Genomic DNA, 15842 nt, shown 5'->3' with positions numbered 1-15842 from the left:
GCCGGCCGCGAAAACGAGCCGTCGAATCTCCCTCACAAATCAGCGTCCATTTCAAGAAAAAAATAAATCTACATATTATATGCACGTGTATCTCAGCGTAACTAAGACTGGTAACAAATTAAGATCGATCTCGTGTTTGCTTATTAAAAAGTTTGTACGAGATAGGTTTGCTATATAAACAAAATATTATCCCGTACTACGTTTTAAGCGTCTTGAAAGTTTGTTAAGTTTTCAGAAATACTTAAACAATCCATTACTCAGATCGTTTATATTTTGTTGTAAAGACTTTGAGCTACTCGAGATTGTTAGCGTTTAGCTCCGTTAAAGTTAATTTAAAACTGTCTCTTCTAATAAATAAGTTAAACTCGAAGATGTTTTTAATGTTTATTAAATTTTCATGTAAAGTTTGAACAATTAATTATCAACTCGTTTGACTTATTTTAATGAAATGTTTATGCAAGCACTATTAGATTAGATGACAAAGTCAAAACATATCCGGCAAAAAGTGATGTTTGAATTATTTATCACTTATTAGTGTCACACATCCGGCAGAAGTATATAACATTTAAAAAAAAACTATGGATACATAACCATAATGGGTGGGTATCAACTATTAGTTGTTCATTAAATTATTTTTAAATTTAATCAACGTCTTAGATTATTTTTTGAGCTCCGAAATAGACTCTACACACTTATTTGTGCACTGTAGATAGGTATCGGTAGTTGAGTTTGAAACTTTGAAGTAACAAACATCCAAGATTTAACAAGTTTGAAGATATAATCAAGTTTTAGGTGATTAGGTAAAATCTTCAAATTTTGACTCACTCTTCAATTTTTATTCTTTCCTAACCAATTTTATTCCTTTCCCTTGGTTCCCACTTCCCATTGACTTTCCTTTCCAAAATACTTGACTAACAGGTCTCTGTGTCTAACTGGATAGGTACTTATTATGGGTTTGTACAAAAAATGTACATACTCTATGCGTGTCAAATGCCTCGGATCTCACACTGATAAAGATGATTCAAGACGTTCTTTTATAGAGAATAATATTCACCCGTAAAAGTTCAATTCAATAAGACACCGACAAGTGCTTCATAAAATATTTTCTCTTTAGTTTAGATTTCGTAATCTAGAATTTGGATAAAATTTTGAACGACTTGATCAAGCACTTATTTATTATTATTATTATTATTATCATCTGATTGAACTTATTTTTACATTATTAGTGAAAAACTTATTCTAGACAAAATGAACGTCTTGGATCATCTTTGTGAGACCTGCGATCAGCCCCACCTATGGAATCTATACATTTTCTCTACGAATCCATGGTACCCTTGCATGTTTTGATCTTTTTCTTGTTTCTATTCTCTTGTCATTTTATGTTGACTACAAGGAGCTAGTACTAATATTCTTAGTTTTCTTCACTACTTGATTTTTAAAACCTTCCCATCTTGTTCTCCTACATTTTTTAAACCAATCTCATCATGAGCTCATTAGCAGAAGAACTAGATGAGATGTGGCCAAGAATTTTTAAAAAATTGATTTAAGTAATTGTGACTCAATTATTATGTAAAAAGAAAATTCTTATTGAGATAAATAAACATCTAAAATGGAGTGAGTAATACTCCCTCCGTCGTAAATTGCTGAATCCATATGAAAAAAGACGTGTAATTTTGATATCAAATAATAAAATACTTTCTCACATTGTTTTTTGAATTTCTTTGTTCCATATTAAAGAGCTCTTGAAATACTTCAATTTTGTGTAAAAAAAAAACTTGAAAAAATGATGCTTTGAAATACTTTTAAGTTTTGAATAAAAAGTTGCCCGATTTTTTGAAAAATCAAATACTTCCACATATTATTTTCTGAATTTCTTCGTACCATATTAAAGAATTCTTGAAATATTTTACTTAATTTGGTGTAAAAAAAACTTAGAAAAACTGCTTTGAAGTATTTTAAGTTCCGAATAAAAAATTCCACGATTTTTGGCAGGGCGGACAATTTGGGACGGGAGTAAGGTATAGTATATATAAGTTGGAAAAATAACGAACTGGAGAGGCTCACAACAGAGCAAAAGGAGGTTTGACAGTTTTGGTTTAAATTTCGAACTTGGAGCTGTCATCATCTCTCTCTGCAAAAATCCGCCATGTTTGCGAAGCGATTGTTTCAGAAGGCGATCAATCACTCTCCGGTACCAAATTCACGAGCTTTGATTTTCTTCGTTTCAAACATTTCATATCAAATTTGCATCACATTAATCTCTCCCGCTGTGTGTGTGTGCGCGCGCGTGTCTCAGTTGCATGACCTAGCTATCAATGGCTGCTTTCCATTGATGTATGGAACGGTCGATTAGTGTAGCTAATTACTGGTAATTTAGGTGTTTTGAACTACGTATAATTGCAATTGGAGGCTGAAATTTAGGATGAGATGCTTTTGGATTTAAATTCTAGAGCTAAGTTATGTGTGCAATCCGTTAGGGAGATTTTTTTTTTTTTCTTTTAGGAGAAACGGGATTTCATTTCATTTTCAAATGTTGAAATCCAGCTCGAATGATATTCATAGTACAATGGGATCGCCTTGAAGAGGGAGGGGGAAGGGATCACTATAATTCGAAGATACAAACAATAAGCACTAAACCACAATCTGCTAATGCTGAATTAGTAAGTGCGATTTGAAGGTGAAGTTTCAGATGAATGCTTTGATAGAGAATCTACAGCTAATCTATGGGCGATAAACTGGTTTATATACGAAAAACGCAATTTTACTGGTTCTTATAGAGTTGTATAGAAACTTTTTTTCCTTTTTTTGTTAAGGGACAAATTTATTGGAAAGGCACCAAGAACCCATGAATAAAAGAAAGCGGAAAATTGCAAAAAGCCAAATGGCCAACTACACTAAAACGAGACCAATCATTGCAAAAACTCCATATACCGCTTTAAAAGCATAACATGTCTAGGAATTGATTAGGGGTTGTGTTGCACTCCCTCGACTCCTCCCTCGACTCCACACTAAACAAACCCCCGAATCTTCAAATTTGTTCACCAAAAATATACTTTGTTGAGCTATATGTATGTTGGCCGGCATTGGCATAGGCCCACCAAGCAACTGCCAAGGGCCCCTAGTTTTGGAGCCAAATAGGGCCCCCAATTCAGTAAGTATAAGAAATATTGTTACTCGAGATTTATCTCAAATGCTAAAACATGGCTTAGTGGTAGGAAAGAAGTCACCTGCTAGCGCCTTGATGCTCGCGTGTCTCTGGTTCAATTCTTAATGTCTACATTTTTTTTCTTGTAGGTATTAGGAGTATTTCATGTTAGAATCGAATTTATCCAGTTCGTAGCACTCCAAAGAACCTGTGCGTGCGTGCACGGTACCAATGCACCAATGCAATAGCTGCTTATACAATTGGCATAAAAAGTTGTATGTCAAACGAGAAATTCCTCCTCATATTGCAACTACATGTTATTTCGTAATGGAAGCATCCAAGTCCAAACTAGTTGGCAAGGAGTGGAGAGGCCGCCCAAGCTCATATACTAGTTTTGGAGGAGATAATTAACCGATGTGGGATAAACTCCAACACTCCTCTGCACGTGCGTCCCCTGACTCGCACGTGGAGAGGTAAACAAACGATCGATAATACTTGGACTGCAACAAACAACGGTGCACTTATGGCACAAACAAGGGAGAACAAATTCTCCGAAACCCTAGTTCTGATTCCATGTTAAAGCATCCAACTCCAAACCAATTGGCAAGGAGTGGAGAGGCCGCCAGGCTCATATACTAGTTTTGGAGGAGATAATTAACCGACGTGGATAAACTCCAATTGATCATATTTTTGCGGGTTATAAATCCTTATCCCCATAGAGGACCTAAATTACTAAATATAATACTTCCAAATGAATTTTTAGGAGTGGTACTTACTTTCACAAGTTATTTGTTTCAAATAACCTTGTAAGTACCCTTCCTCATCGTGTCATTGATAAGATAAATGTGATAAGAAATTCAAAATTGTCGTTATTATCACTTTCATAAACTTAAAACCTTTTATATTGAACTGTTAATATCCACCACACGGGATGGTAGCCAAAATAGCAATGGGTTACTCCCATTGGGTTTGGCTCTCATGTGGTCATGGGTTCGAGACGTGCCGACACCCCCTTCGCTCTTGTTTGAATCCCATGATCGACCTATTGCCTTCTGCAGCCTAGGTGGAGCATTGTACACCTATGGGTTCCAGGTCTGCAGGTCTAGAGTCCCTATGGCCACGCCTATCGAAATGGTCCATATTTCTAAAAAAAAAAGGAAGGCCCCATTTTACAATTTTGCCTAGGGCCCCGAAAATCTCAGGTCTGGCCCTTACGTTGAAGATTAAATTTTCTAGTTTTAAAGTTTGTGACTCCACCCACTCTCTAAATCATTCATTTACTAATTATCTCCTTTTCTCTACATCAAATCCGAGAATAATGGAGGGCCCCACAGTCCCACCATTTGAAGAGCGAGGTTCAATCGGAATATTTGAAGAGATAGAAATGCTCAGCAAACTGTTGCTCTCATTTGGTGTCTGGGATGGAGCAAGTTTTGTCTATCTGGCTCTTCATAATTATTGAGAAATGCTTTTTGAAAAGTGGGGTTGGAGATGCTCTTAGTTATATATTTGCTTAATGTCTTTGGCTTTTGTTCATGTTTTATAGTTACTATCTTGTTCCGTTATCCGACTTTGAGGCCTTTCATTTTTTCTTTTACTCATGTGATTCTAACCGCTATTCAGTGGGGCATTAACGTTATATTTGCTTGCCATGTCCTCAATGTATGCCTTTTTCTTTTGAGTTGCTGTTTCGATCTGATATCTTGTCCTTTTCAGTTGGAACTATTCATATAGGGTTTTAACAGTTGGTTTTCACCATTTCTGCGTTGTCCAACTCTTGATTTGTTGTGGTGAAATATCTTTTCATGTCAGAATAATGTGCATGGACCTGAGATGTTAGCGGACTTGGATATGCAAATAGCTATACATTATGGCATACCGTCTACGGCATCAGTTCTTGCATTTGACCCCATCCAGAGCCTACTGGCCATTGGGACACTGTAAGTACAAACCTTTATCGAGGAATTAGAGCTTGGATTGCAATATTTATTGTTAATTTAAATGCCAGATGGACAATAGTGTTTATATTGCTTTATGCAATTTTAATTTTTTTTCCTGGTCCTTTGCAGGGATGGTAGGATAAAAGTTATTGGTGGGGATAATATTGAAGGACTTCTGACTTCTACAAAGCAGTTGCCTTTTAAATACTTGGAGGTTTGTGATGATGAGTAAAAAGAAAACTGAATTCCCACGCTTTCAGATTGCTGCATTGTCTAGTTGGAGTATTGTTTTCTCAAGGGAGGCCAATAGTAGACCAAGGTCTAGATAAAAGTTGTTGTCTAACTTAGAACATGAACTTTGGAAATTTCGAATTGCATGCCCAGGTAAGGAAATGGCCCTGAGGAGATGTGAATGGAAAAACATTTGTCAGTGACTCATTGGAAATTAAACCTCTTGTATTTGATGAATCGGTTTTTGTAGGAAAAAACTTACATGCTAATTCATCTTTAGACTAGGAGTATTATGTTCACTTCTTATATTGCAAGAGGACAAGCATGCTTGGAAAGTTTGCTATCCCATAAAATTAACTTGGTCAAAATGTTCTCCTCTCAAAGTAAATGCCAATCTCGGATAGCACGTCTCATATGAGAATATATCTGTCGCAACAATGTACAACGTCAAGCTCCAAGGCACCACCTTTAAGTTGAGACGAGGAGGAGTTGGTCTTAGTACTTATTGATGTGTTTGACAAATTAAGCTTCCCAATTGGGTTTTATACGTTGTTCATTGATGCACTGTAACCACTCCTTTACTTCTGATATCTGGATTTGCAATATCATGGTAAATTGATGGACCATATACTAAGTGGGAACTGGTTATGCATTTTGGCTGTTAAGCTATTATTTAAGCTATTCCATTTTTTTGCGACACATTTTACGTTTTGAATTTTTAGCAAAGACATTTAATTATCTTATTCTTTTGCAGTTTCTACAAAACCAAGGGCTTTTAGTGAGTGTTTCTAATGACAATGATATTCAGGTACCTATCTTCTATCGACTGTTTAGTTTCTCTAGTGTAAACATATGAAACAGTGATGTTGGTGACTAGGGCTGGAAACGAGCTGAACTTTGGAGTGGTCAAGTTAGGCTCCGTGGGAACTAATTTGAACATTGAGCTTGGTTTGAGCTCAATTGAGCTTATATAAATGACCTAAACTCCATCTCGAGCTCGAAAAGCAAAATTAAGATATATTAAGTTCGCATCAAGGACAAAAAAGAAGAGTATGAACAATATGGAAGAGAATTGCTTATAGTACCATCAAATTTCATCAACTAAATATGCAAATTTGCAACAAAAAAAAAAAAAAAAATCGAGCATATCCAACAAGATTTATATGAGTTGGATTTGGAGTACATTGATTACTTGAAGTAAAACCTTATCAAAATAACCTTGTGTTCATGAGCTTATCTGACCTGAGCTAGGGTATACTCAGGGGCTTGATCAGTAAATGGGCCTAAAGTAGGAAAATGGAATTATGTGCTTAAATGTGACCTCTTTCCCCCCAAGGGAAAGCCCTTTCCAGATGGAGTAGTTCATCTCTTTCTTGAAAGGCCACGTAAGGTCGGATATTGGCACATTAATCAAACTGGAGGGAATACCTTCAGTTAGCCCTATATTGAATTTGTGTTGGTATATGTATATTTTAACTTTTGTTGCCTTGGCTTGAGGTGCTTCTAAATTGTTTTGTCTCCTACCTAACTTCTACTCCTATTTTATGGTAATGATAAGAGCATATCCTTACTGTTCAATGACCCCGACCCCCCTCCTCTCTCTCTCTCTCTCTCTCTCTCTCAGGTTTGGGATCTAGAGAGCAGGTGTATTACTGGCAGTCTACAATGGGAATCCAATATAACTGCTTTCTCTGTAATCTATGCCTCCCATTTCATGTACTTAAGACAATAACTTTATTTGTTACATTTTTTAACATGATCAGCTGATGTGGCTGCAGAAGGAAACAATGGTATATGCTCAATAAACCTTTTCTGCTATTGCAAAAACACAGGTATATTGGAGATGAATATGGGAGGATGTCTGTACTGAAGTACCAAACCGAGGATGCAGGGCTTTTAAAATTGCCATATTATGTTTCTCTGGATCATATAACAGGTACTGTTGCTTCATAGGGTCATTGTAAGTTGCTTCTCATGTACTTACAGAGAGTGAATCATTTATGGGTGTTTGTGATTTGGCTTATAGAATGTTTGTATCATTGAGTAAAATTCCACTTCCCATGCAATTGTTCTTGCCTTTGTTTCCAAATCCTAAAATTTTCAAGAATCTAATTTTCTTTGAGTTGCCAAACAGAAATTGACCACAATCTCCTCAAAGTTCAAAGAAGCAAATGCATGTTCAAATCAACTTTAACATCCATTCAACTTTATCCAGGGCTTCAGCTTATGTTAATTCAGCTGTAATGTTTTCCTCTGTATCTAGACCATATACTCCTAGTCCATACTCCATACAATTGGGCCTTGTTTTTCTTCTCTTCCCTATCCATTTAGCCTACTGGAAGGGCGTGTGTGTGTATGGGACTATGGGGTCATAATGTCATCATAACTGACAAGCTAGGTGAGTCAAGCCCAGCATTTTCCATTATGCATGGCAGTCAGTGGGGGCATATCTGCATGACATCATGATAGGTCAGCACTTCCAATCTACAATATGTGAAGACAAGATTTCTTAGGATTTCATTCTCCCAAGTTTCAACAGATTACCCAACTGTTCTAATATGCCAGAGACATAATTTAACGTGCCATATTATAACAGATTGCTCAACTGTTTTAATATGCCAGTGACATAATTTTAACGCTGCTAGATTGCTACCAGCATATACCAAATAGCATCAGTACAGGAGCAAGTTGTAGCTCTATCATGCAGAGATTAATGACTGCATAAAGTTAGTTATGGGCATTTGTTTTACTTTCTTGATGAGATCAACATCTTATAAATGTCACGTTTATCCTAGTCTGTAGTAGATAACTAAGGATTAAGAAAGATCCACTATATACAAGAAGCATAAAAAATACAATACCCAGCTTTTGATCTTCTTGTGACCATAATTGGCTCCAAGTCAAATTAAATCCCACTTTGTTGTGTTATATACAGAAGCAGCTGACATTTCAATTCCTGACGACCAACCAATTGTTGGAATTCTTCCCCAGCCGTGTTCTTCTGGGCAGAGGCAAGATAAGAACAATGCTCAAAAAGTTTCTTCTTTTGTTGTTCCTACTTATCTTTATCAGTGTTCATTTTTTTAATCTTTTAGCAAATATCTTGCTATAAGTCCTTGAAAGGGATAGGTTAGTAGTTATAACTTATAAGAAAAGTATACAACTTCAGACACTCAGGCATGGAATGCATTCAGATGTGGAGTCATTTCTCTGTAAGTGGTGTCACTCAAAAGCCATTACGCAAAAGAAACCACACATGGAAGGCTGGGCGCTGTTCACTGTGTTGTGCTGTGATGGCTTAATCACATGGACCAAAAAATGACTTTTGCTTGTTGTTCCAAGGAACTCTTACGAGTCCACAACAACCGAACTCTATGTTGCAATGGCTTATCTTGCTGGTCTTTTGCTCGTTGTCACTTGAAATATCTAAACTCTCTCTCTCTGTGCAGAGTCCTGATCGCATATGCTTGTGGTTTTCTTGTTCTGTGGGATGTTGTTGAAGCCCGGATTGTAGTTGCTAGAGGTGATAAGGTTCTTCAATTGAAAGATGGAGTAGTTGATTCTCCTAACCTTCCAGGTGATGCATCTGAACAACATTTGGAGGAGAAAGAGATAAGTGCACTTTGTTGGGCATCTTCCAGTGGCTCCATTCTAGCTGTGGGTTATATAGATGGAGATATACTGTTCTGGAAGACATCCAGTGCTGCCCCTAGTAAAGGCAAACAACCTGAAATATCAGCCAACGTTGTTAGGCTACAACTATCTTCTGCTGAGAGTAGGCTGCCTGTCATTGTCTTACACTGGTCTGCAAACAGTAATTCTCATAGTGATTGCGATGGCCAACTCTTCATCTATGGTGGTTGTGAGATAGGATCTGAAGAAGTTGTAACTGTGAGTCACCAAATCAATAGCTGTCATTCTATTCATGCTTGTTGCACTTCTCCTCTTTTAATTGTTCTGACTTCTGAGAATTACAATTGAAGGTATATTATGATTTGATTTCTTTAACGTTGGAGTTTCGACCTATTGGAAAGGAGGGAATTTTTCTTATGGGCATGTTTTGTAATTTGTGATTTAGAAGGTTGTTCCTCTTGTTCTAGTTCAGTCATTTTAGGTTATTGTCTCTGTTTGTCTATTACAGGTTTTGAGTATTGAATGGTCATCTGGGATGGAGGCTTTAAGATGTGTTGGTCGAGTGGACCTCACACTTAATGGTTCCTTTGCTGACATGATTATCTTACCACCTGCTGGGACAAGGAAGAATAACAACTTTTCCCTATTGGTGTTGACAAATCCTGGACAACTGCATTTTTTTGATGATGCTAAATTTTCTACTTCAGTATGTCAGCTAGAGAAAAGAATGTCTGTCGCTGCTGTTGAATTTCCTATGGTTGTACCAACTTCTAATCAATACCTGACAGCTGCAAAACTCAGTTTTTTACCCTCAGATGGAAACTCATGCAATGCTCTGTCAAAGGTAAAGCGTTTTCTAAACATGCGCAACACCTCCATCTTTGATTATTTGTGATTGTTAAAGCATCCAACTCAATAACAATTGGCAATGAGTGGAGAGGCTGCCTAGGCTTATATACTAGTTTTGGAGGAGATAATGAACTGGTGTGGGGCAAACTTCAACAGTGATCATTAGTTTACTGATTTCTGTTCCATCATTCACTAAAAATGGTTTTTTATTAGATAGCGTCACTGATGAAATGTGATCCAAATTCGACGCCGGGTGGGGGCGCAAGGCGGCTGTTGACTGGAGGCATAGCTAACCGATCGTCCTTTACTGAGGGTAACAGGATTCAGAAACTGTATGTGGCAGGTTACCGAGATGGATCTGTTCGGCTATGGGATGCTACTTATCCAGTCTTAAGCCTTATTTATATTTTAGAAACCGAGGTCAGAATTTGATTTATGTAGAGATATTTACATGGATGGACATTTATTGTGTTAGATTTGGATAGACAAGTTTTCTGGTCATATGAACGTGGTATTTTGCAGGTCAAAGGTATAAAAGTAGCTGGTTCAAGTGCTTCAGTGTCAAACATTGATTTCTGCCCTGTCACTCTAAGTTTAGCTGTTGGCAATGAATATGGTCTGGTAAGATATGCGTACCAATTAGATCCTTCTTTTTAGGGTGAGTACTCGTCATTTGTTTCTATTCTGTATTCCTTTTGCACATGTATAGGTTCATATGTATAACCTCAATGGCGGTTTGGATGAAACAAGCTTTCACTTCATTACGGAAACAAAACGTGAAGGTGATTCTTAAATTCTATGCTTCTTTTATTTGTGAACTACTTATGTTTCCTCTACAAGATGCTTTTTTCCATGGACTCAGCCCTAAAATAGGATTTCACGATTTGGGGGATAAGCCCTTTTCTTCCCCATCCTACTCTTTGGAAGTTGGAACCATTAATTCTTGGAATTGTAGTGATAATTGGACAATTCATATAGAATCTATTACAGATATTGAAAGTGGTAATTTGTATATAATTAATGTTGTACTTTCTGATAAAAAAAATACGTACTTGCTCCTAGATGATAAGCACAAAAATAGTTAAGTTTCATGTCGAATGTCAAGATTATGAACATGATGACAGCTTCCAAGGACTGGAAGTTTGTTGGTTTCGTACAGTGGGTATATTCCGGTGTACATAATTCCTCGCGGTTATAAATTGTCAGTCAACTAATAGCAAGTTGCAACTAATGCGGACAATAAAGTTAGCTTCCTGCGTAATGATTATATCCTTTTTGTTTAGATGGACTACTAAGACTATTAATCCAGGATTTCATTAGAATTCCCCAAAAGAGTCCGGATCCCATAACAGAATTAAGTGTTGTGTTAAGTAGTTTATAAAAAAATGCTTTTATCCACATATTTGTATTTGCCCCTCCTTTTTGTTTTAGTGGAATAGTTTTATATATTTCTAGTTAATATATTTTTAATATTAACTCGATTATCTAAGTCATTTTTTTGATGACTTTTTTTTGTTCAGTTTAAATAATAATGTTGAGATGCACGTGTGGTAAGACTTTGTGAGAAAGAATTAGACACAAATTTTCGCTGGAAGTGAGAGAGATTAGATCAAGGTGCTTTGGACATGTCTACTATAGATTAGTCGATGCGGCAGTTAGGGAGATTGATATGTTTGGGGTAGATTATAGCAATAACGGGAGGGCTAGAGCAAAATTGACTCTATTGGTGGTAGTTCGAAGACACCCGTAGGCCCTAGGTTTCTTGGATATCATGGAACATGATGCTCTTGACAGAGGTCAATGGAGAAAACTAATTAATTGATTGCGACTTAAGGCTTGGTTTGGGATAGATGGGTAGTGATAGTTCATCTTAAACGCAGAGGTTTATGAATGCCTATGCGTAAATAATTGTCATCAGCTATACTAGTTGATGGCATGTAAGCAAACACCAAGGCTCCTGCTCTTTCTTCTTCTTTTTCTTGGAGAGAGAGAGAGAGAGAGAGAGAGAGAGAGAGAGAGAGAGAGAGAGAGAGAGAGAGAGAGTACATATCTATTCGCCTTTGCACTTTGATATTTTGGTTGTTGGATTAATTCTGCTGCATATATCCAGATGAACTGGTGAAAGTTCCATTATCTTGACATCATTCATGTTCATTGACAGTTCACAATTTGCCCCAAGGCGAAAGATATTGTTGTCAAGCTGTTTTTTGCCTTGTCAATTCTCCAGTTCAAGCATTAAAATTTACAAGTTGTGGATCCAAACTTGCTGTAGGTTATAATGGTGATCGTGTAAGTATAAGAGGCATCATTCTACTAATGCATTTGTCTCTGCTTCCTTCCTTTTTCTTTCTTGATAGTGATTATGGATTCTGGTATCTCTATTTCAGGTTGCAGTGCTTGATACGAGGTCATTTTCGGTTTTGTTTTTAACAGACTGTTTGTCTGCCACTAGCTCGCCCATAATTTCAGTGGCTTGGACGTCGTTTATTAGAAGCCCTAAGAACTCAGGACCCAAATCTCTAGACAAGTCCCAAGAGGAATTAATATTCATGCTAACAAAGGATGCAAAAGTTTATGTCATTGATGGTGTTGCTGGTACCGTGATCAGCTCTCGTCCAGTCCACTTAAAAAAGCAGTCCACAGCAATTTCCATGTACGTTATTGGCAAGTATGAGACAATGTCTAGCCAAAGTTGTGAGGTAAGTTTTGTGAATCCACTGTACTCAGAGGGCAATGCACCAGTCTCTGGTTCATCGAATAAAAAGCAGCCACTGCAGGTGCCCAACAATTCCACCGGCATTGATGAGCCTTCTCTAGAAACTACTTCCAGTGAAAATTACTCATCAGAAAATGCAAAGTTCAGCGGAAGTTCAAAGGATTCAGTTGTTTTGCTTTGTTGTAAGGATACCTTGAGCTTGTACCACACAAAGTCTGTAGTTCAGGTGAGTCCATTTCCTTCTTATTCTCACTCCCAAGTTAGCAATCTATGTGTGCAATGCTGAGATATTTTCTTTCAGGGGGAGAAAAAATCTATCAGCAAATTGAAACTTGCACAACCTTGTTGTTGGGCGGCAACTTTCAAGAAAGATGAGAAAGTTTGTGGCTTGGCATTACTCTATCAGACTGGAGATGTGGAAATCAGGTAAAATTCTAGTTTTTACATATTTATGCTGGACTTGTGATCTCTCTCTCTCTCTCTCTCTCTCTCTATATATATATATATTATATGTACATCTGTGTGTGTGCGCGTGCGCGTGTCATTGTCTATATAGATTAGTGTATTCGGCTAGAATTCTTACTGTAGATGATCATACAACTACCTTTTTTGGGCAGATCTTTGCCATACTTAGGATTGGTCAAAGAAAGCTCCTTAATGTCAATTTTGAGGTGGAATTACAAGGCAAACATGGAGAAGACCATGAGTTCTACAGACAATGGGCTGATTTCACTGGTAATGCTTATGTAATATTCCCACAAACTATAAAAGGACGCAAGTCATGTCTTATACGAAGCAAAATTTGAAGAAAACTCCTTGTTGCATTAGGAAAGTTTAGCAACAATTGTGTTTTTAATGCTGTTTATTGTCCTTGCAAGTCTACTTCTCTTCTACATGGAACAATTTAGATGATGATATTTGTCTAACGATGAGTTTTTTCGCAGGCAAATGGTTGTGAATTTGCTGTCCTCTCTCTTTTGGGATGTGAAAATAATTTCAGGTATCATTTTGTGCTGGTAGCTAATGCGGTTAATTGTTACGTCATCCAGTCAAGTACACTACTGTGTTGAACAAGTTAGGTGAAGAAATATTCTTAAAGTGATACATTTATTTGGTGTAGAATATCCGAATATCTTCCTTCTCTTCATGACAAAGTCCTTGCAGCTGCGGCAGAAGCTGCCATTGGTTTGTCTTTGAATCAGAAGAAAAAACAGGTTCCTATGAATGACACCGGTTCCTTATGATATGCATCCTACTTTATTCTGTGGTTTGCAAGTTTCTTATCTAGTTATCTTTACGCTACTGTCACTACAGGGTACTTCCCGTCGGATTCTAGGTGGTATTGTGAAGGGTTTCAAAGGGGGGAAAGTGGGCGATAGAAATGATGTGACTTTCCCTTCCAAATCTTATTATAGAGATCTAGATGGGGTCTTTTGGAGGAACCCATTCCCAGATCCATCTTCGGCTGTTACACAAAATCAGGAAGTTGTGGAAGTCAGCATAGGTCTGGTATTTATCTCTATGTTCACGAATCTCTCTCTCTCTCATTTTTGTTTCAAATCTCAAACTGTTTTTTTTTTCTCTGTTACAGATGATATCGAAATTGACGAACCTGTACCGGTGGCATCTACTTCAACAAATAAACCAGAGAAAAATCAGAAAGGTAAAGTAGAAAGACTATCCAGGATGTATATTGTGACAAGTAAAATTGATGGATGACTTCTATCCGTCATTTGCTTTGCAGAAAAGGGTGGTGAAAGAGGAAGATTACTTAATGGAGGGAGTGCTGATATAAAGCCCAGACTTAGGACTCCGGAGGAAATCATGGCAACATATAGAAAAGCTGGGGTAATTTGCAGTTGGTGATTGTGATATTTGTCACCCCTCCCCCAGAAAGTAAACAAACATTCTTCCAGTTGCTATTTTTAAGTTTCTTACTAGTAGTGCTATTTGATCCAATGAACCAGGATGCCGCTTCGGTGGCTGCGCAAGCAAGAAACAAGCTTCTAGAGCGCCAAGAGAAACTTGAGGTGAGAGAGCATATTGAAATGCCCTAGTATCCATTCAGTTACATTTTGCGTAGTCAGGTCCTGTAGGAGTCATGTTGAGGGAACAACCAAGAAAGTGAGGGAACTAATGACTAACACTGGTTCTGTTAATGTTAGTGGAAGAGAACTAGAGAAGAGAGAATTATACACAGATGCCAGCCGTGCCCATGGTAATCGGTTCGGCCTTGAGCCTATGCTTGGGTTCTTGGAAAATGGGTCGGTCCTGGTCAATTTTACACCCCATTTGCTCTGGTGGGGTGGCCTTCAGGCAGTGAATAATGTGGGGATAATACTAATGGCAGAGTGGTTCGAAGATGCATGGCTCGGTGTGTGTGTGTTTTTGTGAGAGAGAGAGAGAGAGAGAGAGAGAGAGAGAGAGAGAGAGAGAGAGAGTCTTAGTTTTCTTTTCAACCAACGTTGACAATTCAGACCAAACACAAGGTTATTAACACCTTCATACAATTATACAAGTACTCATGGTGGGTGTTGCTCTAAACGAATTATTGTTTTTTCCCAGAGGATTAGCAAGCGAACTGAGGAATTGAGAAGTGGAGCTGAAGACTTTGCATCATTAGCGAACGAGCTAGTAAAGGTGATGGAAAGTCGGAAATGGTGGCACATATGAAAACAAACCTTCTTACAGTTTTGGCTTGTTTGTGTTCCTCTATTGTGATTTCTCCTGCTTTGTGAATGTCGGGACTTTAACCTGTCTTTCCTCGGAGAGTGGTAGGGTGTCCATGAAGCCACCTTCACCGGTCTTTCCTCAGAGAGTGTCCATGAAGCCAAATACGACAGGAGATTTTCCCTTCAGGTTGATAAATCATTTTTGAATGCTCGAGTAGAGAGGCCGTCACAATTTTGTTTTTAGATCAAAAGCAATACTACTTGCTTATCTGTATCCAATTTTTTCCCTTCTCATAGGCAAGTTACTGTTACTCTTTATTCAATATTTTTGAGTCACAGCGATCCAAATCCAACAGTTTGATAATGTTTAATTCTCACCGATTTCCTACTTGTTAATCTAACTTCTACGTTTTTCTTTAGGATTTTTTCCCGATTAGTATTCCTAATTAATTCAACTAGGCTCTTTTGTCCTTATATTAAAACTCTTATGGTTTGCTAATTCATACTGTCCTTTTCCTTTTCCTTGATTTTTTTTTTTACCAATATTGTATACATGAGTTTAAAGTTTAAAAGAGATGCCAACTGAGCTAGAATCCATTGGCGTCCTTTCCCATGATTACTCTCACTATAAAGGTGCTTTATGCATCAAGCTTCTT

At 37.5% G+C, this 15842-nt stretch overlaps 1 protein-coding gene across 4 annotated transcripts; it reads left to right on the top strand.

The window, feature by feature from the left end:
* Positions 1-1963: 1963 nt before the first annotated feature.
* On the top strand, positions 1964-15605 carry LOC131326025 (uncharacterized). Of its 4 annotated transcripts, XM_058358569.1 has the most exons (25): positions 1964-2012; positions 2054-2076; positions 2141-2191; positions 4958-5085; positions 5215-5299; positions 6071-6124; positions 6941-7032; positions 7149-7252; positions 8252-8327; positions 8766-9207; positions 9458-9793; positions 10012-10218; positions 10321-10419; positions 10508-10580; positions 11960-12087; positions 12186-12740; positions 12816-12940; positions 13132-13249; positions 13459-13514; positions 13635-13728; positions 13829-14018; positions 14106-14177; positions 14259-14362; positions 14482-14544; positions 15080-15605. In XM_058358569.1, the coding sequence occupies exons 3-25, from the start codon at positions 2147-2149 to the stop codon at positions 15185-15187; spliced, it is 3354 nt and encodes a 1117-aa protein (XP_058214552.1). In that variant the 5' UTR covers positions 1964-2012; positions 2054-2076; positions 2141-2146; the 3' UTR covers positions 15188-15605. The 4 variants fall into 4 exon arrangements, with proteins under 4 accessions (XP_058214552.1, XP_058214553.1, XP_058214551.1 ...); XM_058358570.1 differs by lacking the exon at positions 1964-2012 and having other exon boundaries at positions 2054-2191; positions 12186-12497; positions 12576-12740; XM_058358568.1 differs by lacking the exon at positions 1964-2012 and having other exon boundaries at positions 2054-2191.
* The last annotated feature ends 237 nt before the right edge of the window (positions 15606-15842 follow it).

This window comes from Rhododendron vialii, chromosome 5a (genome assembly GCF_030253575.1).
Source record: "Rhododendron vialii isolate Sample 1 chromosome 5a, ASM3025357v1".
NCBI classification, from domain to species: Eukaryota; Viridiplantae; Streptophyta; class Magnoliopsida; order Ericales; family Ericaceae; genus Rhododendron; species Rhododendron vialii.
This window is presented reverse-complemented; position numbering and strand designations above follow the sequence as displayed.

Bases quoted from the DNA above. Each gene is read 5' to 3' on its own strand.
- LOC131326025 (XM_058358569.1), top strand. From the start codon at position 2,147: ATGTTTGCGAAGCGATTGTTTCAGAAGGCGATCAATCACTCTCCG. The intron at 7,253-8,251 runs GTACTGTTGCTT...TGTTATATACAG, and splicing joins TTCTCTGGATCATATAACAG to AAGCAGCTGACATTTCAATT. The intron at 14,019-14,105 runs GTCTGGTATTTA...TCTCTGTTACAG, and splicing joins AGTTGTGGAAGTCAGCATAG to ATGATATCGAAATTGACGAA.